We start from the raw sequence: 27,144 nt of genomic DNA, 5'->3' as shown, positions 1-27,144 counted from the left end.
TCCACCGTGTGTGGTGTCAAACGGGAATATTCGTGTTTTAGTCTTACAACACTTCCCCTAACCACCATGATTTGTTAGAATTCAACAACCAAATAGACACACCTTACTCGACATTCTACAACTCGATGAGCTACTTTAATATTCTTAAAAATTCAAATGTAGGTGGAGAACCCTACAAAACACATTCATTCTAGCTTCCCCCTCATTCATCTTTAAACATGCAGGCTTTCGCTCTAAAGCATGACTTTACAGTTTAATACTTAAATTTTGACTTCATTGCTTTTAAGCATTCACTTTTAGCATCTACAATTTTATGCTTCTAGACTAAATTCTACTTTTACATAACATGCAAGTATTTACATACACTTACAAAAGTTTAATACATATGCTTTTTACAATTTACCATAAAATGAATAAGAGAAAATAAATTTTTACTTTACTCATTCTTCGCCAAGCTGGCGGCACTGGAACTAAAATTCTTATTAGTACAAGAATACGAAGTTATTTTTATCTCCGGCCAAATTTTGGCTTTAACATAACAGAATTAGTCTTTCGACCAACAGAAAATGCTTGTTTTTAGCTTTTACACTTAAAGAAAATAATACTTTTGCCTTAGCTAAATAAAGTAAAACAAAACTAAGTCTCAACCGAGACATATTGACTTTCGTCAAAACATAGAACTTCGTACTTATGCATAACATTTCGGAACAAAAGAGAAAAAAAAATTTATAGAAGGTTTTAACTTATCTTTGAGTTTTCGATGCTTGAAACTCCGTCATCCGTTTTTGACAAAATTGATCCCAAGTTAGAGGTGTCATGGATGTCAATCTTCTCCTTATTGATCTCCGAGTGTCGTCCCCGTTGCTCTTTCTTTTGCGTCCTCTACATGCTGGCCTCTTGACGGAGTAATCGTCTGGTTGTTGGCCTTTGCGTTTCTGCCTGGGACGGCTGGTCTTGACGTCCTCCGGTCTGGAGTCCTTAAATTTCTTCTGTTCCTCGTACTTCTGTGCCTCCTGTTGGCGTTTCAGTTTCCGGAACGGCGGCCTTGCTGGCACCTGACTCTGTGGCCGTGTGCGCGTTCTCCTTGATGTGTAATTTCTCCTGCCATCTTTTGTAGGTGGTGTTTTCGTCTTTACCACGGTTTCTTTACCCGGTTCATCTGTATTTTTGTTTTTCTTAAACGCCGGAGTTTGAAACTCATTTTTTCTTTTTGATACCGACGTCCGGGTTGTAGAAGTGCTAGGTCTCTCTTCAGTTCTCCGTTTCTTGGGTGGTGGAATAGTTGTTGCAGTCTCTGGCCCTTCTATTTCGTTTAGACTTGAGTCCTGCAAGAAACTTTTAAGGATTTCAAAATCATTGGGATTATAGTATTTTTTCACCTGGTCGGGACTTGCTTTACAGATTTCCCCTCTCTCGTTTTTAAGATATAAAACTACTCCTTTGATTTCCTGAATTACATAGGGGCCTTCAAACTTTGGAGCTAGCTTTGCCATAAAATTGTCTGGGGCACTTGATAAAGAAAATTTCCGTTTCAATACTTTATCACCAACTTTAAAATCTGCTTCACGGCGTTTTTTATCGTAATAAATTTTCTGCCTATCTCTTGCCGTATCCGAGGTTTTAAGCGCCTGATCAATTAGTTTTTGCACGTCCTTTTGTTTGAATTCCTGCTCTCTTTGTTGCACAAAGAATAATTTATCTAAAGGCGTAATTAACTTTCTGCCTAAAAATAATTCTGCTGGAGTTTTTCCCGTAGTATCATGATGTGCCGTTCTTAAAGCATAAGCTAATTCATTTATGTAGCCATCCCAGCGCTTGTGATATGTGCTAACGTAACTGCGAATTATTTTTACAATGTTTTTATTCACTCTTTCTGCTATGTTAGCCTGTGGTCTATACGGAACCATTTTGATATGGCGTATATCAAGTCCATTGCATATGTTTTCAAATATTTGACTAATGAATTGTTTTCCGTTATCGCTAATGACTTTTATCGGTGCACCGTATTTTAAAATGTATCTGTGTAAGAATGCATCTGCGACTGTTTTGGCTGACGCGCGTTTAAGTGGAACAATTTCTATCCATTTTGAAAAATGATCTACTATTACTAAAAGAAAACGATTTTTATTTAACTCGCTCTGGGGGAAGGGACCAAGGAGATCTATGCCTAAAATTTCATTCGGAAATGCAGCGCGAATGCTATTTAAGTACCCGGCCGGGCTGTAATTAATATCATTTATTAACTGACATTGATTGCAGGACCTGACATACGCCGTTACTATTTTGTATAATTGCGGGAAATATACCGCCTCGCGTAACCTTTTTAAAGTCTTTCTGACCCCGAGGTGGCCCGCTGTTTTTTTTTCGTGCAACTCCCTCAAAATGCTTAATCGAAGCGAGGCTGGGATGACTGGCTTATACTCAAGATTTTCGTTTGTTGTTTTCGTATAGAATAATAAATTATCTATTATTTCATAGTTTTTTGCTCTATTTCTTATCGCATCGATATCTGTGTGCTCAAAGCTTTCGGGGTCTTTCAAATAAGCATAGATATTTCCAAATTCAGGATCAGCTTTCAGTTCAGTAATAACCGTATCTCTAGAATCTAAAATTTTTGAAGTCAACACAGCGCATTTGAGTTCATTGCCTTCATCGTCCAGTTTTATACGAGATAGTGCGTCAGCTACATTGTTTTCCTTACCCGGTTTATATTTAATTATGAGGTTATACTCTTGAAGTTTTAAAGCCCATCTTATTAACCTGGGCGTTAGGTTTTTCCCCGAGTAAAGTCTACCAACAGCCGCATGATCCGAAAAGACTGTTACTGGCGCTTTGCCGAAATAAACTCGAAATTTGTGTACAGCAATTAATACGGCTAATGTTTCTCTTTCTGTAGCTGTATAATTCCTTTGTGTCTGATTCAACGTTTTACTAAAAAATGCCAGAGGATGGCTATTTTGCATAAGAACCGCACCCACCGCATAGTCTGACGCATCTGCTGCAATTTCCAGGTTTTCGTCCCCCTCCGGGAATTTTAAAACAGGGGCATTGACGAACGCTTCTTTTAATCTTTCAAAAGCTGTATTTGCTTCCGCTATCCACGTAAATTTACCTCTCTTTCTTTTGATTACTAAGAGTGGTTCAACAATATTAGCGAAATCTTTTATGAAAGACCGATAGTAAGAATATAGTCCAAGGAAAGAAGAAAGTTTCTTGGCGGTGTTGGGCGGTGGAAAATTCTTGATGGCTTTTATTTTTGAATCTTGCGTTTCTATACCCTTTTGCGAAATTTTATAACCGAGATATTTAAGTTCTTTAGTTGCGAACTTGCATTTTGAGGCGTTAATTGTAAGACCGGCCTCTTTTAATAATTTAAAAACTTGTTCGAGATCACTAATGTGTTGTTCCAACGTACTACTCGTTATAATTATATCATCTAGATAAATTAAAGTTGATTTTCCTAGGACAGGCTTTAGAACAATGTCCATAGCTCTCTGGAATGTTGACGGGGCCCCACACAACCCAAAAGGCATGCGTAAAAATGCATAAGTGCCCGATTTTGTTATAAACGCGGTTTTATGTATATCTTCGGGTCTCATAGCTATTTGATAGTAGCCAGACGTTAAGTCCAAAGTAGACATATATCTTGTCGATTTGATCTGTCTAATGATCTCGTCTATAACCGGCAAAGGGTAAACTGGGAATTTAGTTATGCTATTTAGTTTTCTATAATCGATAGCAAACCTCCAAGCCCTTTTATCCGAAGGAGGAAACTCGTTCTTTTTCCTACATAGTACGACTGGAATCGCGTATTCACTATTTATGGGCGTTATTATTTTATTCTTTAACATCTCATGAATATGTTCTTCGATGATTACGTCTTTTTGTTTGTCATAGCGGTAAGGTTTAGTCCTACAAGGTTTTTCGGCATTTAATTGAATCTTGTGAGTTACAATCTGACAGTTTCCCGGTTTTTCTGAAAACAAATGAGAAAAATTACTCACCACTTGCTGTATTGCTTTACTTTCCTGGTCATTCAAATGGCTAAGGTCCAATTCAGGTGTCTCCACCGGTTCCACCACCCTCTGGTCCATCTCCAGCACCACGGAACTATCTTGAAAATTTAATTTGGCCCTCGCGGCCCTTAAAAAGTCCATACCTAAAATAAGAGAGTGTTGGAGGTGTTTCACCACAAAAATTAATACTTTGAGATTTTCCTCTTTTACCTGTACGTTTAATGCTACTTTCCCGATGCAGTGACATGTTTTTCCTTGCGCCGCTATAATTTCCGTATTTTTGGTTTTAAAGAGTCGTATCCTATAAAAATTCTTTTTGAAGAACTTTTCACTCATGAAATTGCCTTTTGCCCCTGTATCGATGAGGGCTTCTACTGGTACATCGCCAACCAGGACTTGTATAATTGGTAGCTGTGAGTTTTTTACGATGACTGTATTTAGATGTCTATTTGAGGGTTTTTCTAAAACTTCCGGGATCTGCACCCTCCCTTTCACAGGCCCCTCTAGTCGTTTAAAGCTTTCCTTTCAATCTGTGTCTTCTGGGTACGCGGATGCTTATTTTCAAATTTTCTTTTTGGGCCTTGACCTTCGAGTTTCGATGAGTTAGCTTGATAGTTCTTTCCCCCATAAGAGCGATTTCCATTTCTGGTTTCCTCATTTGAAGATGTCCTTCGGTTACTTTGAGAATACGTTGCCCCTCTAGCTTTTTCCGCTATTCTGCGATTTTGAAACTTCACCGCCAATTCGAAGAGCTTCTGCAATGTGCTTGGGTTTCTAATTTCGAAGTAGTCTTGAACAGCGGGTAACAATCTTGGTAAGATTATTTCAATAATCTCCGCATCGGGTTTCTTGCCGTACAGCATATCCGTTAGCTTGATTTTTCGTAGAATAAAGTCCGACAACTCTTCTATATCCCGTTGATAGAAACTATATAGCTCGGCTTCCAGCCTTGCGCGATCTTTCACTATGGGGAAGGCCTTTACTAACGATTTTTTGAAATTTTCAAATGTATACGTCGGGCTTCCAAATTCACCTAGTAGAAATTTTCCTATGTTCTTCCACCATAGCGCGGCCTGTCCTCTTAGTGCTGATGTGGCGATAGCAACTTTTTGTCTTTCAGGCACAGGATAGAGCTGAAAGTGGGTTTCTATACCTTCGAGAAATACCGCCACCGAATTTTTTCCGTCGAAATAGACGTTTGGCTTGATTGATGTTCTCAAAGTCTGGACCAGGTATCCAAATCCTTCTAACTGCGTTGTCATTTCTTGGTGTTGTCCAGCGGCTTCCATCCAATTTTCGGCCATTTCAGTTCGCTAAGTGTTCGGGCGCCAATATAACGTTGCGCGCCTCTAACTAGCACGCAACCTAGAGGTGACTGTGAAAGCTTGTATAAACCACAGAGTCTTATAAAGGGTTTAAGTCCCTTTTTATTCAACGTTCTAAATTACAATTGCGTCCTCTTGACGCTTACAAACGGTGCCAACTCGGCAGTCAAAATAAAAATAAGAACCTGAAAAGAAAGTAAAGACAATATTCTAACTACGAGGCTCTCTAAAATAACTAACTCACCGCGTTTTACAAAAGCCGCAGCTAATTCAGCGGACTTGAAGCTCACTGGAACAATTGCAACTACTTCCCGCCAAGCACATAGGCCGCAACGCGGGGTTCTTTAATTCTCTAACTACCTCCGCGCTCGCTAAGTAAGAATAACTCTCTCTCACCGAACTTGTTTCCTTCTATTTAAATCATACTACTTCCGCTGATAATTTGAATGCTTGCGCGTTCTACTCAAATTTACATATTCTGGCATTGGCAGTTCCAGGGGAAAGTAAGGATTGACAGGAAAGATAGTTTAAACTTAAAATAAATGTTAGTTAAAATAACTATAAACCCTACATGTTCATGATACATGCTATTAGCACAACTGCTATCCATTTACCGCATGCAAAAGAGAATAAAACAGATTATGTTTCGTCTTTTTGTCCGGTAATAAGGCTATGAAAAAAACAATGAGTGAATAATGATAAACGGAATAAATTAAAGTTTATTGACTGCATTTATTTTTAATAGTATACGAAACTGAAAATTGTCGATTATTTTTATTTTAATCAGGAAGCATGGCTCCAAAAATATGTACCTTTTAAGGGATGGTATTTTTCACCATATACTATTCTTCCTCATTATAGGCGTATAGTAATTTTCATTATTGTTGTGATAACCCATATGGTCCGAACAAACTGGACGCTTGAGATGAAATTTCACATGTATATTCATCGACAAACATAATAATTAAAAAAAAAAGTTAAAATTCGGTCTGGCAAGAGAGAATTAGATTTCCTGAATAGCGCGCGTTTGCTTTTTGGCTACGTCTCTCTAACGTATTACGAAGAGACTACGGCCGTATTACGTGCCCTTGATAGCTTCGATAGCTAATCTAATATTAAGGGCCAACTAGTTTAGAAACTAGTTAGAAGCTTCGGCTAAATCTCTTTAGTTGGTCATTAGTTAAGTTCTTATTTCTTATATTTTTGAATTTAAGTTCAAGTGGAGGCTTTGTTGTACGTCTTGAGAAAGGGACCATCGGTCAATCTTTATTTTGAGCAATAAATGGTAATTAACCCTTCTTGGGTTTTACGTTTCTGTTTTTGGACTTAAGCGATTATTTGCTTAGTAGTTCAATAGGTTCCTCCACACTTAGTTAATAGATAAAAGGGAGGTTCCCTACATAATAAAGACTGCGGAAGAAAGGTTTAAATAACCTTTTTATTTAAACTAAATTAAAACAGACGCACGCACTTCGTGCTCACAAATCACCACTTGTGGCTACGTAAACTAACAAAAAATGAGAATGTATCAAATCACTAGAAACTGAAGATATCTAATGAATAGCTCCTTAGCTTAACTAACTCTAAATCGGCTGCGCACAGTAAAGCTGAGCCGAGGAATATCAGTATAAACTGAAAGGTGTCTGACACCAAACTTGAGAGCTGATTTCAAACTCGCAAGCATAAACATCGGAACTAAGTCCGCTACTACCCTTCTTGAACTCTAACATGCAGCTTAAATACTGCTTCTGAAACACGTTTAGATTTGAATATTACGTCATAACAAAAATTACATTCCCCCAAGAAACTGAAATCAGGAGGTAAAGGAAAGGAAAACTAAAAATAATTGGTTAGAATAAAATAAATCCTCACAGAACCTTCGTTAGAGCTTTGGCACCAATCCAGATAAATAGGGGATGACCAAGTTTAATAATAACCATAATAATAATAAAAAAATACCGGCTCATATGATTTATAAGATATCATATTTCGAACTTCTGCTTCCATGTTAATCCCATGGGAAAAAGTTTCAGAAATATTGCTATGCCCCGTATCATGGAACATCGCACTACATGGAAGCCTGTTAATAAAGATCTTGGAAAGAAAGCTAAGGCAGCACCATTCAGTTTTTTGAGACTGAGTTGGTTGCATTAAAAGCTGCTCTTGTCTATTCATTGACTAATAATTATTCCGATATATATACAGACTTTGCCTCTAGCCCTCAGCAATGCAAGGCCCATACTGTAAAGTTTCCCTCGTAAGGGAGATTACAAAACTCTTAATAAATATACCGGACAACCGTAACCCTAACCCTAGGCCCTAAGCCCAGTGCCGTACCTGCTCACACTGGAGTTCTGAATAACGAAATTACAGTCGCAACGGCCAAGAGACAAGCCTCTGAGCCTCACATACGCGCACTTAATGTGCCCCTTCCGGGCTCGTTCTTAAAAGATGAGTTCTAAAGAGAATTACTGTAACGTTGGCAACAATTGTGGGAAACAAAATACTAGCAGAAGAATCTACAGATCATCTTTAAAAGTAGATCAGCTTCTAAGAAATAACTCTCTTCACTTTACTCAGTTTTTAGAAGGGCTCTTCTTAACTTACATGCATTGCTTTAAACAACCTGAAAACGACCAGTTCTCATGCGAGATGGCAGGAGGTCATTCATCAAAATCATTTTGATGCGTGGACAATGTACATTAGGACATTCGGTAAGTTAGCTTTGGAAACTTTCTGAAAAACCAATGGGTAAGAAAAAAGATGTATAACACGGTGAAAGAACAGTTCCATCAATTTTCGCAGGAAAGGATAAACATACTGCCGCCCTTTATTTCGAGTTTTGTGAGAACCTTAACACCTTCTTAAAGATGCAAGTCCTTTATGCAAGTCCAAACATTATCTGAAACGAAAAATATTTCAATTGGGTGCCTCGACATATATCTGTTCAAATTCTCATGTAGATGATCAGTTTTTATTTCGGAAAAAGAAAGATTCACATACCTTCCTGTCGGAGTACCAATGTGCAAGTAGAATTTCTATTTGTTTAGTTAATCAAAGTACCAAACTAACCCCTATTTTCGTAGTGGTACTCCTCACCACTATGCACTTTATCAAGATGATTCACCTGCTTTAAAAAGGTCGTATTATTCAAGTTAGAAACTGATCTGCATAAGTAGTGCAAGTATTTTATGCCCAAGGTTCCTTATGAAAGTTTTTGTTTCCTCAAACAGCGGCGGACTTGCATTAAATCTCCAACACATATACGCTGATTTGTCATTATGAAACAATCCCTCGAGAAACGAAACTTATGTCTTCTAAGTATATGGCAAGAAGTTGTAGATAGTGATAATTGAGAACTGAGGTGTTTTCTGTGTAATTTATATTGAAAATAGAAAATAGTATCATGTTCAGTTGCCATCGAATAGCCTAGTACTAAATAGAAAAGAGAAAAACCAAAATATGAATAAAATAACGAAAGCTGAATACAAATGTTATTCTGTATGACCAGTTAAGAATAGATATTCTCTTAATAAACATTGTTCATAAAAATGGCAAACGTTTTTCGAAAATTGTTTGTCACAATCCAATAAAAATGAAATTAAAAGTTGCAAATTTATTTTCATTGAAAATGATAGTTTAATTTATTGATAATGAAATTAAATTAAAATATAATATCCTTAAAAATATATTATTTAATATTATAATTTGTGTTTTGACGTTTTGGGTAGATTAAAACTCCCCCAAATATTTTCAGAGCTTACTCTATGTCCTTGAAAATGTACTTAAATATGCATAAAACATAAAATGTCAAACATGAAAGGATCCACATTTATTTGTAAGACTTTTATATCATCCGATAACAGAAAATCTTATCAATATTTAAAAATCTAGATGGATGACTTCACATAGAAATTAATTTTTAATCTTATTCATGAACAATCAAACCAGTTTTTTGAATTTTAAATCTTAACATTATGTTTCGTATTTATCAGACGTTATTTATTTGTATGTCTTCTGAGGATCAAAAGCTCCTTTCTTATATGTCTCGCAATTATCAAACGTCTTTTGATTCCAAACATCATAACTCATAAAAATCATTCCAAATTGACAAAAGCGTTTGTAAATGAATGAATATTAAAAAATTGTTAATAATGTTTTAACTTTAGTATTATTCTTTTATGTATTACAAATCTTCACAACTTTGTGTAAATACAAAAATTTCCTGTAACTACGAGAAGGGAAAAAATCTAGTCTTACAATTATTATAAAAAAATAAGGTATCATTTAGTTTAAATTATTGAAATACTATATTATATATGTTGAGAAATCTGCATTCCCCGTTACGGCAGCGCAGTGCCAAAGAGATGATATATTCAACGCTATAAATTCCGCGGCAGAAGCCAAGAAATGTGACTCTGTGTCCTCCCGATGTGCCTATCCAGGGTGTGTGTCGTTCTAGCTATCATTGCGGCCACCAGCTGTTATTCTCTCTAGCGTGATGCGGCGATCTGACGCATGGAACCTTGGCATGGAATATAACTATGGAAGATTAGATTAGGAATATAGCAGAGTGTTTCGAACAACATTTATGTGAAGTATTGCACGAAATTGCTGCCAACTGCCTGCTGAACTGTAGTACCCAAGTAGACTCTAGAGACATAACGCAGCAATTTATTCCATTCAAGTTAATCACTCGTGATCATTTTTATATTTTTCTCACATAGCCTACATATAACATGCCCTTGTTCATCTATTTTATTAAGCTCAATTAAAGTACCATTAAAACTTATGCTTCATTCACATCAGATATGGCCCTTTGGTAGATAACCATGTATGTTTTCTAATAGGCATTATTATCATAAACATCAGAAACCAAACAGAAAGATAAAGCATAATAGGGCTAAATATGGTGTTTAAATCTGTTTACAGAAAAATTTCGCATGCGAAGAATTAAAAGGTCGCAACACACAGGAAAATTGCTTAAAATTTACTTTTAAATCATAATCCCGACCCCCAAAAACAGATATTATTCAAAATACTTTAAATGTTACAATAAATGAAGAACATTAAATCACAGCTATTACTTAACGATGTACAACCCTTTAATAATGACCAAAACCCAAAGCAATAAATGAGTTTACACTATAAAAAGAACTTTTGTTACATTCTACTATTTCATCACGCAATATAATGCACGCAAACCCTTAAAAATGAATATAAAATGAATATACCAAAATGCGCTCTGCTAAGTAAACGTTTAGCTGCAAAGATAAAGTTTTTTAGGCATCTTTATTACAATAACTGATTAAATATTTTTCTTTCGGCTTTATCACTCCTTTAGAAATAAATTTCTGCAGAGCAGCGGGTAGTTTGTCGGTACGGTAGAAATATATAAAGACATTTCCATGTTTAATCTACTTTTCTGCTTCTAAACTAAGGTAGGTGCTATTTACGAAAGAAAGTTCGTCGGCAGATAAAAGGTAAGATGAAGCATATCTATACACTAAGGGAAGTACCACTTCTACAACCAGGTGGCGAAAATTTTTTAATGCACTTTTATGCTTTATACTAGTTATTTAAATAAATTAAGTAAAAAATGTATTTATGTTTGGTTGGTTTGGTTTATTTAATTATAGCAAAGCACTCAAGGTCTACCTCCACAAGTGGATGAATGCCTTCTTAGAAGACTTTCTAAAGGAAACTCTCTCGTATACACGTTACACATGTTTTGGATAAACACTAAAACGCACATGCAGCCAGTCCGTTCGCCGGGATTCGAGCCCTGAACCGAACTGCCAATGTTTACCAGTTTTACCGCAACTCTACCGTTAAAAGTGACTAACAAAAACTCTCAATGCAAGAAGCGCAACGTAAACATAGAAAGTGACTGAGCGTACTATTGCAAATCTAATTGTCTCTCTTCGAGGACCATCACTTGCTTACTCCTGGGTGGTGAGCATTTATTGGCGTCTCCTTGAGCGCACTGCACCACCACCTCTTCCCTTTCAATCACTCTTCCCCTCTTCCCTACAGTATCTTACACCGACGACCGTTAAAAAGATGACCGATGACTGGTAATATATATGAGTATCGTTCTTGCTTTAATTACAAAATTCATTAAACCCCTCTCTTACTGATTTACGCGCAACATAAAGTATTTCAGAAAATGACTCCCATTTATTTTTAAGGCAATCCAAGTAAGTTTTTCCTTAAGATTTGTAGAGGCAGGAATTCTGCAGTACCCTAGCCAAATTTTTTGAGGGTCTTATCATTGAAAAATAATTGAGAATATATGAAAAAATTAACATGGTTAATCATTTAATAAAAGTAGAATAGTTTATCACTTGTAATGATAGATTGGCTTAGATAAAATATATTTTCTCTTAAGAAAACAAATATCGTTTTAAATGTTGATTGACTTCATAAAAGCATGCAAGGGCTACGAACCACCGAAAATGCACATGCTCTCGGCCAGTTCGCGCGAAGCCTTTTTGTCTATCATTATTCAGAGTTCCAATTCGCAGGACCTTTGTTGGTATCATCTTAACAAAAGAATTGGAAAGTTCTGGAAGGTTTTTTTTGTTTATTTTTATATGTTTTTATATGTTTATTTTTAGAATAATACACAGAATAAGAAATTACTTCAAGAATTATCTAATCTTGTTTAAACTTAGTAAAATATGCAGTTTGGGGCAAAATTAAGTTCATCATTGTATTAATCATGAATCCATCATTGTATTTCTTTTAAAATATATGGTAGAAGCAAACGATAGACTAAACGAATTAGATAAAATATTAGTCTAATCAATAGTGAAGAGGAAATTTATGCTTTGCAAAATCCATTTTGAGGCTGGACATAAAACTGGATACGTAATTTTATGGTAGCATTCTTTTGTTTTCGTAGCTGCTTTCTTCTGTTAATAAACAGTCATTCGATTATATTTCAAATACACATATGTTCTGTAATAGATACCAATGCTGGTTTCTTTGGTCACGCACACATTTTCTGCTCTTCCCCCCTTCAAGCAATCGTTTTTACTCTAGCCTCCATGGAAACATTGCAGTAATTTGCTAAAATCTTTAAAACTTAGAAAGAAGAATATTGAACATCTGTTTGGGATGTATGCATGTTACGATAATAAGCTTAACTATCCTTTTTTAAAATATTGTTTTTCTTTAACCTGCGTCACATTTTTGTGGCGCCAAACTGTTACCGATCTGTTAACTTCACAAGCCGGAAAACAAAGTCATATCCTTATTTAAATGTGATGGTGAAATATGGTGATGTAATTACTGTTCAGGTCTTTGTATTATTGAAAACAGTACGGGAGCTGCAGTCAATTACAACAGTAACGCATACCATATAAATTTCAATTTGAGATGGGTGTCAGCATGTTTAAAAAAATCTGGTAGTCATTCTGTTACATCTTAAAAATGCATGAGAAAATTATTTATATTGTCGTATTTCCAAGGAAGCCTATACGCACTCTGAAGAGCAAAAATATGTATATCTAGGGGAGTAACATAAAAAGTTGTCTAGAATCAGTTCCTGTTACAGAGCTATTTTAGATGATCCCCTGTACTAGAAGCATAATTACGGAGGAGGAAAAGTTTTCCTGAAATTTCATTAACAAATTTTTTTTCTCCCCACGAATGATTAGTTCACTTGTAACAAGTCCTAACTAACAAGCTCTTTTAATTTCTTTTGCCTCTTTCGTGTCCCTTCGTACTTCTATCACACAACTCGTTCTTTTCATAAAACTATGTAGACTTTAAGTGGCAAGCGTCTATATAAAAGAAACTTAATCGAAACCGTACTGTATGAGCAAGAAAAGGGAGCAGAGCTTAGAATTTGATTTATTTGGTTTAATGAATGGCTGCTCGGTGAATCTTGGCATATATTGGTATATAAAGTCTAGTGGAACAGCTTGCCAGATGAAAAGCTGTTATTGAAATTTAAACTCTTTGCTATCGTCTCGGAAATTTTGTTCCTTTTAGATTAAACTGAATTGTGAATTCCTGGAGCTTAAATTTTATTGTATTTTTAATGTCAAGCAGACTGTTACTGTATATTATTTATTAATTAAGGCCTCAAGTAGAAGCCTGTAAAAGCTAATTTTCTTTAACAGTGTTTCTGCTTTGAATGAAGCCCGCTTCACTCCACTCCCTTCACAAAAACTCGTAACAAAAAACCCTTTGATAACTCTTTGGATTCGTGCATGTTGTAAGGTGATTTTTGTTATCGCAAGAAATTCAAGTTTAATATACACTGCTCGCCATTAAAATTGTAATACCATGAAAGAAAGCAAATACAAAAAGATATTTATTGAACGTAAGCAGTATGGCATGAAGACAAAATGATTAAATTTGTAAGTTTACACATGTCCGAAATCAGTAGAAACAGCTGCCACCCTTGCCAGCTAAAACGGTCCTTACCCTATTAGGCATTGCGTTAAATTGGGCGTGGATGACAGAAATGGGCACTCGTGCTGTTTCAAGTCTATGCCAAATTTCATCAAGCATATTAGCCGGAGAGGAATGGCGAACCAGTGTATTATCTTGTTGAAACATGGTGTTTGGAGGCGTTGAAGATAGGGGACAACCACTGGGCATAAGATATCAGAAATGTACACATCTGTGTTCAGATTACCGTCTACCCGAACTAGTGATGTGCGTGTTCGTGTACCCAATGGTTGTCCAAACCATCACACCAGATTCAGGGCCCCTATGCCAATATCCAGTGCAACCAGGTGACGTGCGGTCTCCTCGGACACTCAAGACACGTATATGGCCATCAGAATACAGCACGTAGATCCGAGACTCGTTTGAAAAGCCGACATTGTGCCACTCCTGTACCCAGCTTTGTCGTTTTGAGCACCAGAGTTGCCTTCTATGTCTATGCTGCATTGTCAAAGGAAGCCGAAGTAATGGTCAACTTGCTAACAGTCAACGCTGCTGCAAACGTAGACTCACCTTACGAGCTGATACTGGACGTGTTGGAAACATGCACATTTCCTGACAAATGGTCCGTGATGTGGTCGTACGGTTTTGCAGAGCTGACTTCGCAATATGTCTGTGCTCTCTGGCGTCAGTCATGGCGTTGAGATTCTGCATGCCGTTCAGTATGACGCTCAGCAATCCATTTATTCCATATTCGCATGACAGTGGTTAGATATCGACCAGTGCAACCGGCGATATCACGAAACAATAATCTACACTTTCGATAGGCAACGATCATGCCTCTATCGAATTTCGAAACTTTCTGGTAGCATCTCCTCTTCTTATTCGAGGCATAACATGATATTCTGAGCAAACTCCAACCTTATAAAGCACTTTGCGAATGAGAAATCCCACTACGCAGCTTTTATGCAGTGCTTCAGATGTCGTTTCTCCCTCCTGCGTCGTCTAAATGCGCTGAAATACTAATCATTTGCATATCCTACCTTCTTCTTTTCATGTGATTTTGATGTTTGTCAGATCATTCCTTCCTGGTGTTGCAATTTTGATGGCCAGCAGTGTAGGTGTCATACATTATTCTTCCTATAAGAATTCTTTGACTCCAACAAATTGACTCCGCTGTAAATCTTTACTTGCAAATATTGTAAAATCACTTAAATATTTAAGAAGATAAAACTCTCAATTACGCTGTTTTGCAACGTTACGATGATATTATTTAAAATGCCAATAATGAATTTGCAACAAATTTGATGTAACTTAACTCACAGTGATGAAAAATAAATTATGGTCAACTGTAGGATTTTCAGCTCCGTTTAGAAAAAGGAAATGTATTTTAAAATTTTTCCGTTTTCGAAAACAACGCATTAGTCGTATGATTAATATGTCTGGACCATTCTTTCTGATTCTGATATAAAATTGATACAATTATAACGAACAATAGAAAAGCAAAAGGATTTCCTCTCTATAAATATCAAGCTGTATGCAAATGAAAAACTAAATCTAAATCAAAGGATGCATATATTAAAATCGCTAGAAAAACTTTTTGAGGTGGTGTATTATTTGTACTGATTATAACTGATGTTGATTGTATTTTTACTGGTGATATCTAGTAAATGTTATATAAAATGAAAACGGTTTGCTTACCTACATTCATAGTTAAAGCACTTGCAGGGCCATTTAGCTGAAATATGTGAAAAGATGCAAAAATTACACAGATAAGCTCCTCCGACTTCATTTGACTTTATTATTATTTACCTACAAGAAAAATAATACTATTATAGTTAGATTTATTTGCCAAATGAACGCAAACACTTCTATAAGGAAGGAACGGGAACACTTTTATATGAGAAAAATAAACTTTTGCTACATATAATATTCATATTATATGTATCTATCAACATAAGAATATATACATAGGAAGAGGTAAAAGAAAAAATAATGCGCTGATAAAAATTTCTGTTTAAAACTTTCTGAGTAGCTACGGATGTTATGCATTATAAAGAGAACCAGTATTACAGAATTCGAGGCAGTTTAGAATTCAGGATAGGATTTCAAGAGTCAATAAAGCTTTCATTAATTAGCCAATTTCTGCGATAATGCATACAATGACTGCTCGACCTTCGATTCATTTAAGTATACAAGAGAAGCATTTTACTATGCTGCTTATATTTGCCGCTTCGCAATGACAGGCATTTTCGATTGCACTTGTTTGAAGCTCTGGTTCTTAAATTTTAGCTCTGACATTTTTCTTGATTTGTTCAACTGTGTGTGATTTATACACAGTCCGTCAGTCGTATCTTCTGATAATCAAGAAGAAGTCGAGAGTTAGGAGTGAACTTGTTGGGTTATTAATTTGAGAATTTTTAAAAATTTTCTCTCAGCCAAAGTCTTACTATGTTCGTTGTGGCAATACCTCATTTAAAGACAGTCACAGTGATAAGAGGATACTTCTTTTAAAGAGATATCCTCTAAGTAAAACGTATTGACCCTGATTATTATTAAGTAGGAAGTTATTGGTTGTGGTCGTAACTGTATGGGCTGTAGAATCCTACTGTTGAAATCACAGTTCAGAATAATTTTTCATTACAACATATAAAATATTTTCAGCCAAATGCCGATACCTCACAACGTGACTGTCACGGCACGACCACCCTTCTATTATTTTTATTCCTCCATGAAATTCAGTATTTTTACTCCTTGTTCATTCGTGAAATCATTATGAGGGATCTTAAACTCAGTTATAATATGTAGCCAGAGGGAAAAAGTAACTGTTAGCAACGATGTTATATCTTTTCTTGCTCTGAATCCTGCATTTATCATTATAATTTATCCTGTTATATCTTTTCTTGCACCTATCCTGCATTTTGTTCAATTGTTATCATTAATAGCTCTAAAAACCTATATTTTCTACGATTTATATTTCATGTTACAGTGCAAGCTTGTTTTATGTTTACTTCAAATCGCTTAATCAAATCGATTGATTGTTATTTAAACTCTACGGAAATGAAGCATTCTTTTAAGATTTGAAGAAAATTTTAAAAATGAAGACTTTGAATCTATCACAAACTTAGTACAATAATAATTATTTATTATAAACAACTGAAGGGTACCTACCTGTTTTCATGTTTTAGAATTCAAGGATTAGATTGCATTTAGATTATGATAAAGTACTGTACTCTAGGGCTATATACTTCAAGGGAGGGACTTTTAAAAGAAACTGACTCTTCTTAACGTCACACATAAGAAAAATTTCAAAACATCCCATTCAGACAACCCATTTGCCCGGATATGAACTCAAGACCAGTATTTGGCATTTTTACCTCTCAGCGACTGGTAGTCACTTTTGTGAAGATTGACTCATTTACATTATAAAAGTGAATATTTATTAACTTATTATAAACTCAATTTAACTCATTTTACGTTACTTCCCAAAACTACATTTTAATCGATTTTGACATGCTTGCTGGACTTTGGAATATAAAATAATTTCCCACATGGCGCTCTTGACATAAAAGAAAACGTTCAAAACAAGCTCTCGGACTACCTAAAAATCTAAAATTTGAGCTTAAAATACACCTTCGTTTTAAAATAAATTGAAATTCCATGGCCCACTTACAACGCTGACAATTTTAAAATGCTATACTTAATTTAAATGTACAGATAAATATGCACGGACAGTCATTGACATATTAGTGTTGAAAAATGTGTATTCCTCTGCGGCTGCGATAAGCAGAAAACGGTAAAGTACATAAACTCTCAGAGAATCCACAAAAGATGGTGGTAAAGACTGTGTCTCCTCCCGATGGTGTCCGCCGATAACATCGCGGCAAAAACATCGCGGACGAAAACGTCGCGGACAAAACAACGCAAGGCGAAAACATCGTGCTACAAAACATCGTGGGAGAAAACATCGCAGTCCTAAAACATCGTGGAACAAAACATCGTCGTCGAAAATAAAGCGGTTAAAAAATTTCGCAGTTTAAAATCATCGCCGTCGAAAATATCGTGGTAAAAAATAAAGTATCTACAAATCATCGCATGACGATAACATCGCAGACCTGCTTTTTTCGGGCTTTAATAACTGTAAATAGAAATATGGTTCCCATAAGGATTTCTGAGCACAAGATGTAAAGAAGGATAATTTTTACTTTTACAGTAGTTTTTTATTGACAAATAAAGTTTTGCTGAAAAAGTAAGAATTAAACTTACCATAGAAAATAAGCATAGAAAATTAAATGCAACTTATAGATTATATTTTTCATGAAAAATTACGAGCAAAAACTTTATAAAAAATGATTTATTAATGGCCTTATAATTATTAATGGCCTTAATGGAACCGTGGCGGTTTAAAATTCTATTGAGTGCTATAAGTTGCATTAATTTTCTATGCTTAAGTTTCCTTCTTATTTTCTCAGCAAAATTTTATTAGTTAATAAAAAAAGGTACTTACGTATTTATCGCAACGAGGTTGGCGCGATTTGTAAGTTTGAGTAAAAAAGTATGACTAGAAAGAAAATGTACATTTATTAATTACAGATAATTTTTAATACAGTTTTTTATATTATTTTGTTTTAAAATATAAAATAGCAATTAAACCCTTCCGGTTTCGAATTTGAATAAGTTGCAGAATTATTTTTTCGGCGGAAATCTTTTGGCTATTGCTTTTAGCACTGATTGAAAACCGTCTTCGCCATTAACAGCTTGAGCTTGGCGCCATATAAATTCGATACGGTACGAGTCAAGATGATGACGGGCTGTTCCTCTCTGTTTTTTGTTGCGCCATTTGGCTGAGCCCCACATGCGCTCTACATGTTGTGTGTGAACGCCCGTGTTGGGATCCACAAAGTATGTTTGTGATTAACAGTTCCATGCAGAAATCCAGCATTTTCGAACTCACTTGTATTGTATCCTTTCCAGCAATCCGAATAAATGATGCTTCCTTCCTTGATATTTTCGCAAATTTTTTCCATGAGGGTAACGGCGCTTCTGTTAGGTACAGTAACCAAAAAAAGTCTCTTTTCTCAGCAAATTCGGCCGAAAACCCATTGCTGTGGTAGTACACGCCGAGTGTTATTTTTTCTTTTTACAAATAAATTCTTTTTACAAAACTACGTATAACACGTAGGGTTGCCGTAAGTAGGGTCGCCAAATTTGGCGATTTATGCGAATTTTGGCCTGGTTGCGTTAATACGTAAGTACCTAAAAAAATATGAAAGTAAAAATTATCCTTCTTTCCATCTTGCGCTTACAAATCATTATGGGAATATCCATTTACAGTTATTAAAGCCTGTAAAAAGCATGTCTGCGATGTTATCGTCATGCGATGATTTGTAAATACTTTATTTTTTACCACGATATTTTCGACGACGATGTTTTTAAACTGCGAAGTTTTTGAACCGCTTTATTTTCGACGACGATGTTTTAGGACTGCGATGTTTTCTCCCACGATGTTTTGTAGCACGACGTTTTCGCATTGCGTTGTTTTCTCCTCGACGTTTTCGTCCACGATGTTTTTGCCGCGATGTTTTCGGCTGTAACCCCCCTCCCGATATACGTAGGTCATTCAGAAAGTTTGTTGCGCTACTGCGTAAATATGTTTCGTGTATGACTATTTGGATGAAACTCTGTGGCAACATTTCAGACATGTACCTTTATCGCGTGACGTAGCGGCTTCCCCGAGGCAAGTTTAGTTTTTCTGATAATCAGTCGCAAACATGTCTTGAAAGCTGCAAATAGCGTCCAAACGCGTGCAGTGATTCATTTTTTGTGGGAAAAAAGGTGCAACTGCACTGAAATTTTGGGCAGTTGCATGAAGTGTATGGTGAAAATGCAATGTCACGTCAAGCTATCGCGAAATGGTGCAACATGTTTGAGAAAGGGCGTACAGATATTGACGACGCTGACCGCGAGGGAAGACCATTAACTGCAACAAATTCGGAAATCGCTGCTCGCGTGAATAAACGCATTCATGCAAACAGACGCATAACGATAGACGAAATCTCAATATTTCTCATGGAAGTGAGCATAAAATTATTGCTGATCACCTTAAATTTCGTAAAGTTTGTGCTCGATGGATGCCACGTCTATTGACGGAGGAACATAAAGGAAAGCGTTTTGAAAGTGCATTTGCAATTGTGCAACGTTACCAAAAAGAAGGAAATTAGTTTTGGGACAAAACTATGACTGGAGATGAAACTTGGATTCACCACTTCTCACCTGAAACGAAACGCAGCCCGCTCGAGTGGAAACGTTGCAGTTCTCCGACACGAACAAAGTGTCGAACTTTTCCATCTGCAGGAAAGGTGATGACGTTGTTTTTCGACAGAGAAGGCGTGGTGCATACAGAGTTCATGTAAAAGGATGCCACAATTAATTCATCTTCTTATTGTGAAACACTAAAACGATTGCGGAAATCACTTAAAAATCGACGGCCACGTAAACTGTTGAAAGGCATTGTGTTCTTACATGACAATGCAAGACCGCGTGCAGCAAAACAAACGTGCGAACTTCTGAAAAAGTTTAGGTGGGAAGTGTGGAATCACCTTCTTTAAAGCCCAGACCTTTCAACTCCTGACTTCCATGTGTTTGGTCCCATGAAACAAGAACTTTCAAAGCGACGGTACCATTCGGATGCCGAAGTCAAAGCTGCAGCCTCAAAATGGTTATCGGACATTGGACGGGATTTCTTTGCAGATGGCATCAAAAAACTTGTACCATGCCTCGACAAATGCTTAAATAACGAAGGTAATTACGTTAAAAAGTTGATTTTGAATGGAACTTTAAGATGTAAATAAAGTTGTTGTAAAACTTTGTTCCTGTTTTGTTTTCTTAGGCAGTGCAACTAACTTTTTGACTGACCGTCGTAAGCCAAGACTGTGTGTCTTCTAAAAGCAGGTGAAGACAGTTTTCCTCTTGATGTGTCTTATCGACGTGGCCAACAGCCTCGAACTATTCCCTGGCGTGACGATTTCAGAGCATGGAAACCTGCAGTGGAATATAGCTATGCAAAACTAGATTGTAACAGGAATTTGGCATAATATCTAGGATAATTTACTACATCACCAAGTACCTGCCAGTCTGAATGAACGGTCAAATAGACTCAACTCATGTTGTACCATCAAGTACATTCATCTGTTATTCATCATACTGGAGTGTCACAGTCTGACATGATACTTTCATCAGTTTTGTTAAACTCAAGGAAAACACCCATTAAATCTAATGTTTTCAACATACAGCAAGTGTACTTACTCCTTTGGTAGGGTTCCCCGTTTTACAGTACTGCGTATAACTCTCAATAACCTTCGAAAATTAGTAAATTCCAAAGCACTTAAAAAGGGATGAGCACACAAGTTTGGATGATATATGTATCTAAACTAAAAATAGTATCGGAAAACTATACATAAATGTCCTTCTTAAAACATTTCCTTGCAAAATATTATGAAAGAATCATAAAACGCAGTTAGTATAGAGTGTGTATTCTTTTATAACTCATGTGCTAATTTCATAACTACTTAACGGATGCATTTATCATTAGCTAATTAAAGTACATCTGTAAGCTTGTTAACCTTAAATTATTAGCTATTGCTTGAAATTTTTCTAGCGGCTTTTATTCGTCTATCTGATACATATTTCTTTCAGTTTATATACATTCATATGAGTACGTCTTAAAATGTTACATAAATTATAGTTGAATGTTATTACATTACATCAAATTTAATGTTTTTTACTGTATCAACAGTTGCTTTTAAACATACAGAAGGTTCGCGCATTGCAGTGTGTTTCAAAACCCCACATTAGATTAGAAAAGTAATAACTAGCGGGCCATTAACAGAAAAAAATTGTGGTTTTTCATCTTTGATGCTGAATATAAACTGAAATTTTATTTCCATTATTTTACTCTCATTTACTTATTCTTCTCCAGAATACAAAAATTTATTCTAAATTTTAACGCTAAATGAGATTATGATACTAGGCTCATATACACCCAGGCTCTTCATAACTAGTGTTATTTATCTGTGAGTGTGTGTACGTTATATAAAGCAGCTTCATCGTACTTAGGAAACCAAAGAATTAACCACCTAATGGCTGCAGCAATCGCACAGCATTAAAACAAATATTCATTCTCGAAGTAAATAATATAGAACATTATAAATGTCCTTAATTAATTACAGTAATGGGGAAAATTTTCATAATTACCAGTTGAATCGTAGAGTAGATATATCGTAGAGTCTTAAAGCTTTTTGATGCAGAAGATGTGAAAATGTGCAGTGCCCTTGTCACGATTCGAACCTTGGTCTTCTCGAATACGCATTACACCAAGAAGACATGCGAAAAGGAGGGAGAATATACCTTATAACATTATAAACCAAATATATTTAAAATTATATGTTATGGCGTTAAAATGAAATAAAGCTTCAAGTTTCTTAAGAAATAAATGCGTTGCTCTTATATTCCTCAATTTATTAAGCAATTACAAATTCATTAAACTTGAAAGATATAAAGATCTTATGCTTTGGCTGAATGGCAGCCCTCTGAGAATTAACTGTCTGCAAAGCCCCTAGGAAGATAAATTAAAGGTTTCATATTTCGTACAATGACCAATTCACATAATTGATAACTGCATGGCAGCCTGACTTAAATAGCAACACTATATCATCTTTCGCGATTCATTGAATCTTCAAATTTAATGATATAGTGGATAAGATAGCTGAAAATTAGTAGTTCGGCCCCCATTCGGCTCATGGTGAATGGGCTCTCTAAATGTTTTTAAGTGTTTTGCATGTGCAATCGAAAAGTACAAGCCAACTTTTCCTTAAAAAATCCTCCACGAAGGCATCTGTTCTATGTTAGATTAGACAGTGTGCTTTGCCTTAACCAATCACACCTTTCAGGCAGAATTCGATGCAGAATAAAACTTAACATTTGCCACCTTATTAATGTACTGTAACTTTTGACGAAACCTAAGTATAAACAAAAATGTGAGATTATCGATTAATTTATATTGATGAGAAATATGTTAACAAGAAATGAAGACATAGTTTACTTTGTACTTAATCGACTATAATTCATAAGAAATGTTTTTATTTTGAAAAGTACAATTTGTTACATATGGATATCTCTTTTATTACTTTAAAATGTAACATATTTGTATTCGGAGTATTCCTTCTGAAAGTTACTTGCGTAAACTAAATATGTAAAATATGCTGTTGAGGGAATAGTTTAAAAGCTTTCGTTTAAAAGTAGTCTCGTTTGCTTCTAAAAATATATTTGTAAACTGATTACAAGCAAAACAAATATTAAGATTTCTGTTGTGATTTTAAAATACTATTGGAATATTTTCGTAACAATTTCCTTTTGATAATCTGCTTTATAGCTATTCGCCACTTTTAAAAATCACAATCTCACACTTTCTGTTAAGTATATAAAAATACACGGTTTAAACATGAGAAAAAAATGTAACTGAAACTGTCATTTCGTTTAGTCTGTCTGTTAGTTTTCGTCTCCGTAATTCAGTCGCGAATAAACGGACTTGAAACTTGAAATAAGAACTTAAGAACATGAGAACCTAAAACACACAATACATTCAAAATGAGAAAGGAAAATAATAGAAGTTAAAAACTTACTTAATTATACAGTACGTTCTAAATGAGATAATAAAATAACAGTAATAAAAAACTTACTAAATTATGTGATTCAAATCTTATTTATTGCGACAACTTAAACTATTACGGCACTTTATGACCTCTCTTTTCGACTCTCGCCAGAGCATATCTGTGATTGTCGACAAACACCGGTGAGGGTCCGAATATACAAGAATGTAGTGAAATATTCGGTCTTTCACCGAAGTATTTGGTGAATGTTGATATTCTCCGGTGAAAGTCGACATTCTCCAATTTCGGTCTTTCACGGTAACATATATATCCCATCTTCCTAGCGTGCCTTCGTGGTGCAGTGGTCAGCACACTGAGCCGGTATTTCTGAGGTCCGTGGCTCAATTCCCGGCGAAGGCGATTGCTAATTTTTCATCTCTCCGGCCTCCGAAAGATTTTAATGTCTCTAACAACCGATAGTAGTTTTTTCGAACACTCTCTTCAAGATAGTTTTTCGTGTATTTTTATTTAAAACATTCTATCTAAATCTTATCGTTATTTATCTTATCGTTACTTTGCAGCTCTAAATTTAAATTTAGGTAGCAACATGCCTCATTCTAACGACCTGGGTTAGGCTATAGAAGTTTCAAAGAGTATCTCATTAGCACAACATCAACTAAATTAACAAAACAATTAAATAATGAAATCCGGAGTTATATTTTTGACCGCAGCTTGGGTTACAGAATTTAATGCAAATTGCAGAGTTGCTAGTTTGTGCGGAATTCCAGCAAGTGGATTAAAGCCACTAATGATTACAACGTAATTGTGTAACTAATTAGATATCTGAAAAATGTCATGGTTCTAATCACAGAAGGTTGTTTTAATATAAAGTTACCAGGGGGTTAGCACTTCATAGCCAGAAAACAATGCAAGGAATAATTTATGTAGCGAAAGATAGGAAAAGCAGAGAAACACAAATTTGACTGTTATGAAATTAGCAGGATTGTCACAGATTAAATAGTAGATTCTATATGGTTCCTCTGATCACTTTTACTATACAAAGGGCCATTTTTGGCTTATCCATGGTTTTTAGTCATTCGTGGAAATCTCCTCATTAATTAGCAGGTACGATCGGGATTTCAATTTGCGTAAGTTTACAATTGACTAATACTCTTCTCAGTTCATATTGTGCGAAAATGGTTTCTTCTTTGGACTCCTAATACGTTAAATTTCGATGTGTGACTCAAAGAGATTCTAAAAATGGCGAAGATCTTGAATAGAAAGTTTAAAAAAGTTAACGATGTTAACGAGTTTTAAAAAGTGATGTTAAAAAGTTAACGATTTTAAAAATATGATTTTTAAAAGTTATGCTTGATTAAAAGTGGATGAAAATTTTCAAATAATATGGAATTTTAAATGAAAAGAGTTTTTAATACTTTTTCATTTTTTCCTTCTATATAATATCACAAATATAGATTAGCTGTAATGAGGAAGAAATATTCTGATAAATAACTACTGACTTAGAGTTATCAGCACTGAATGTGAATAATTAATATATTCCGATGCAAACATATTAGGATACACCAACTTAATAAATATTTTACTTAAATTTATCATTTTATAATGTAGTATCGCATTTTTTACGTATATTTCTGTGATTCTATATTATTAAGAACACATATAAAACTGTATTTTGTTTATATAACATATCAATGTTTTATATTTTAAGATATTTTTGAAGAAACACCATACTATTGTAAAATGTTTCAAACTTTTTGAAACCTAACATCAAAACTTTTTATCTGAACTTTATGGAAATGTATATGAGTACATATCCACAATTTGAAAAGGTTTAAGAAGAGCTTGATTTATAGTATTAGATATTGTAATTATGATCATTATTTTTCTTTGCACGAACAGACAATATTTTACTCATAATATGTAACATATAGTTCAGCTTTTCATATGTAAATATTATATAAAATAGCTCTAGAGAATATCTACTTTCGTTCTGAATTTTCGAATGGCACATGATGTGGGAAAAATTGATAGGATTCATTACCTGATAATCTCAAAATATAGTTTAGTACTGCGACCCACGTTGTAAGTCTTCCTACAACAGATATTGAAAGTGTCGTTCATGGACTTGAAGATATACCTAACATGCATCTTCATACTATCTCGGAGCTTTTACAAACTGTCATTACGAAAGAGAAAAAGGGCTGTCACATCAAAAATTCTGTTCATACCTGCGGTGAATTCTGTTACACAGTAACTTCCAATATATTCGGTGTATATAAGCCAGATATCACTTGGCACATGCAGATTTCACCTTACTACAAATGTGAAAAATACTCCGAGAATTTGCATTATGCAATATGCGGAAGGAAAAGCAAATTGTTCTAATGAACAATAACGCGCTTGCAAAACCTATTCAGTTGCATCGCTAAGCCAGTGAGCAAAGACTCGAACTTGCTTATTTAGAAGCAATACTAAATAACGAAAAAAATCCTCTTTGAAATTATGCGTCACATATGAACAAATGTAATGTTCATATGTGACGCATTGTTACTTACCAAGGAAAGAATATGGTTACTAAGAATATTATTGATTAAACAGTTTTAATACAGATTCTTCTTAAAGCAGAGATATTGGATGTAACAGTCGGATTTGTAGTATATTTTAGCTTTATAAATGGACCCAAATATTTTTTCTTTTAGAAATTGTTATAAAATGACAGCGCATTTTAAAATTTGTACATTAAAATGTTTCAAAACAATACGGAATTAGAATTCTAATTTTTCCTTATCCACTATTAATCAGGAACATATAATTGGGAACTGTGTTTTAAATTCGCAAAACTTGTCCTTTTCACATTGACAACTTATTTATTCGTTTCATAACAGAAGTTGAATGCATTTTAAATCATTGTAATTGAACGGAAATAAGGAAAGATCTTTCTGTGATGCATTTTGAATAATATAAAATAATTAAATTAACATAATAATACAGAAATCAAACATACTTACAGAGCGCTTGATGCCTTCACTAGTTGAGCTTGAGTATGCCGGAGCTAACTTCTGAAGATAATCATTCTCGTGAGCGGTCAATACTATGCGCGTGTTTCGAGTCGTCCAAGAGAGCTCGCAGTTCAAACAACTTATTTTTCTGTATTTTCTGTCATGATATTCCAATCGATATGTCGCTTTTATTGAAGCAGAATGACTTTTCCTGTTCTACACATTAAGAATTCTGTCACTTTCATGTCATTTTCGAAGTAGCTACTTGCATGTCATTTCAAAGGCGGAAACTTCTGAGTTTAATAAGTTAATAGAGCAACAATAGAGTTCCTATAAATTTGTTTGGTACTTTTTCATACACCTTTCATTGGATTTCTGGAAATTATTTTAAATTATATTCATTTTCAGACTCGAAGAAGCGAATTAATACTATGGCAAGCCCAATTAATATATACCTTTCTCTAAGTACATTTATTAATTATGCATATATGGTTGCATGACTTTCAATTTGCGTTGTATTGATATGAGTTTATGTGTTTTCAATAATAAATGGGACGAATAAAGGTGTTTAAGGTGATGAAATTAATAGCATTGTAACACCTGCTGTGGGTTCCAAATAACTTAGATTTGTCAATTACCATAAAAATAAGGTGTTACATTCATTTGATCTGTGCTGGGAATTATGACTACCACTTTATCTAACCATCAAACTGTAAGGATCTTAAGTTTTACT

General features: G+C 35.1%; 1 protein-coding gene across 2 annotated transcripts in view; it reads right to left on the bottom strand.

Moving 5' to 3' along the window:
* Window positions 1–26,514, bottom strand: part of LOC118194135 (ionotropic receptor coreceptor Ir25a-like) — an 89,350-nt gene extending 62,836 nt beyond the window's left edge. The window contains exons 1-2 of one of the 2 annotated variants that reach the window (XM_085808298.1): window positions 26,421–26,514; window positions 15,446–15,556 (exon numbers count right to left, since the gene is read on the bottom strand). In XM_085808298.1, the coding sequence (XP_085664424.1) occupies window positions 15,446–15,536 (91 nt within the window). In that variant the 5' untranslated portion in view covers window positions 15,537–15,556; window positions 26,421–26,514. Of the gene's footprint in view, window positions 1–15,445; window positions 15,557–21,997; window positions 22,320–26,420 lie in introns of those variants that run through there. The other variant, XM_035365317.2, reaches the window with a different exon arrangement.
* Window positions 26,515–27,144: the final 630 nt, after the last annotated feature.

Source organism: Stegodyphus dumicola, chromosome X1, assembly GCF_044657685.1.
Source record: "Stegodyphus dumicola isolate Sdum_Otavi_A_Nest chromosome X1, ASM4465768v1".
In the NCBI taxonomy this organism is placed as follows: domain Eukaryota; kingdom Metazoa; phylum Arthropoda; class Arachnida; order Araneae; family Eresidae; genus Stegodyphus; species Stegodyphus dumicola.
The sequence above is the reverse complement of the archived record's forward strand: the minus strand, read 5'-3'. Positions and strand labels throughout refer to the sequence as shown.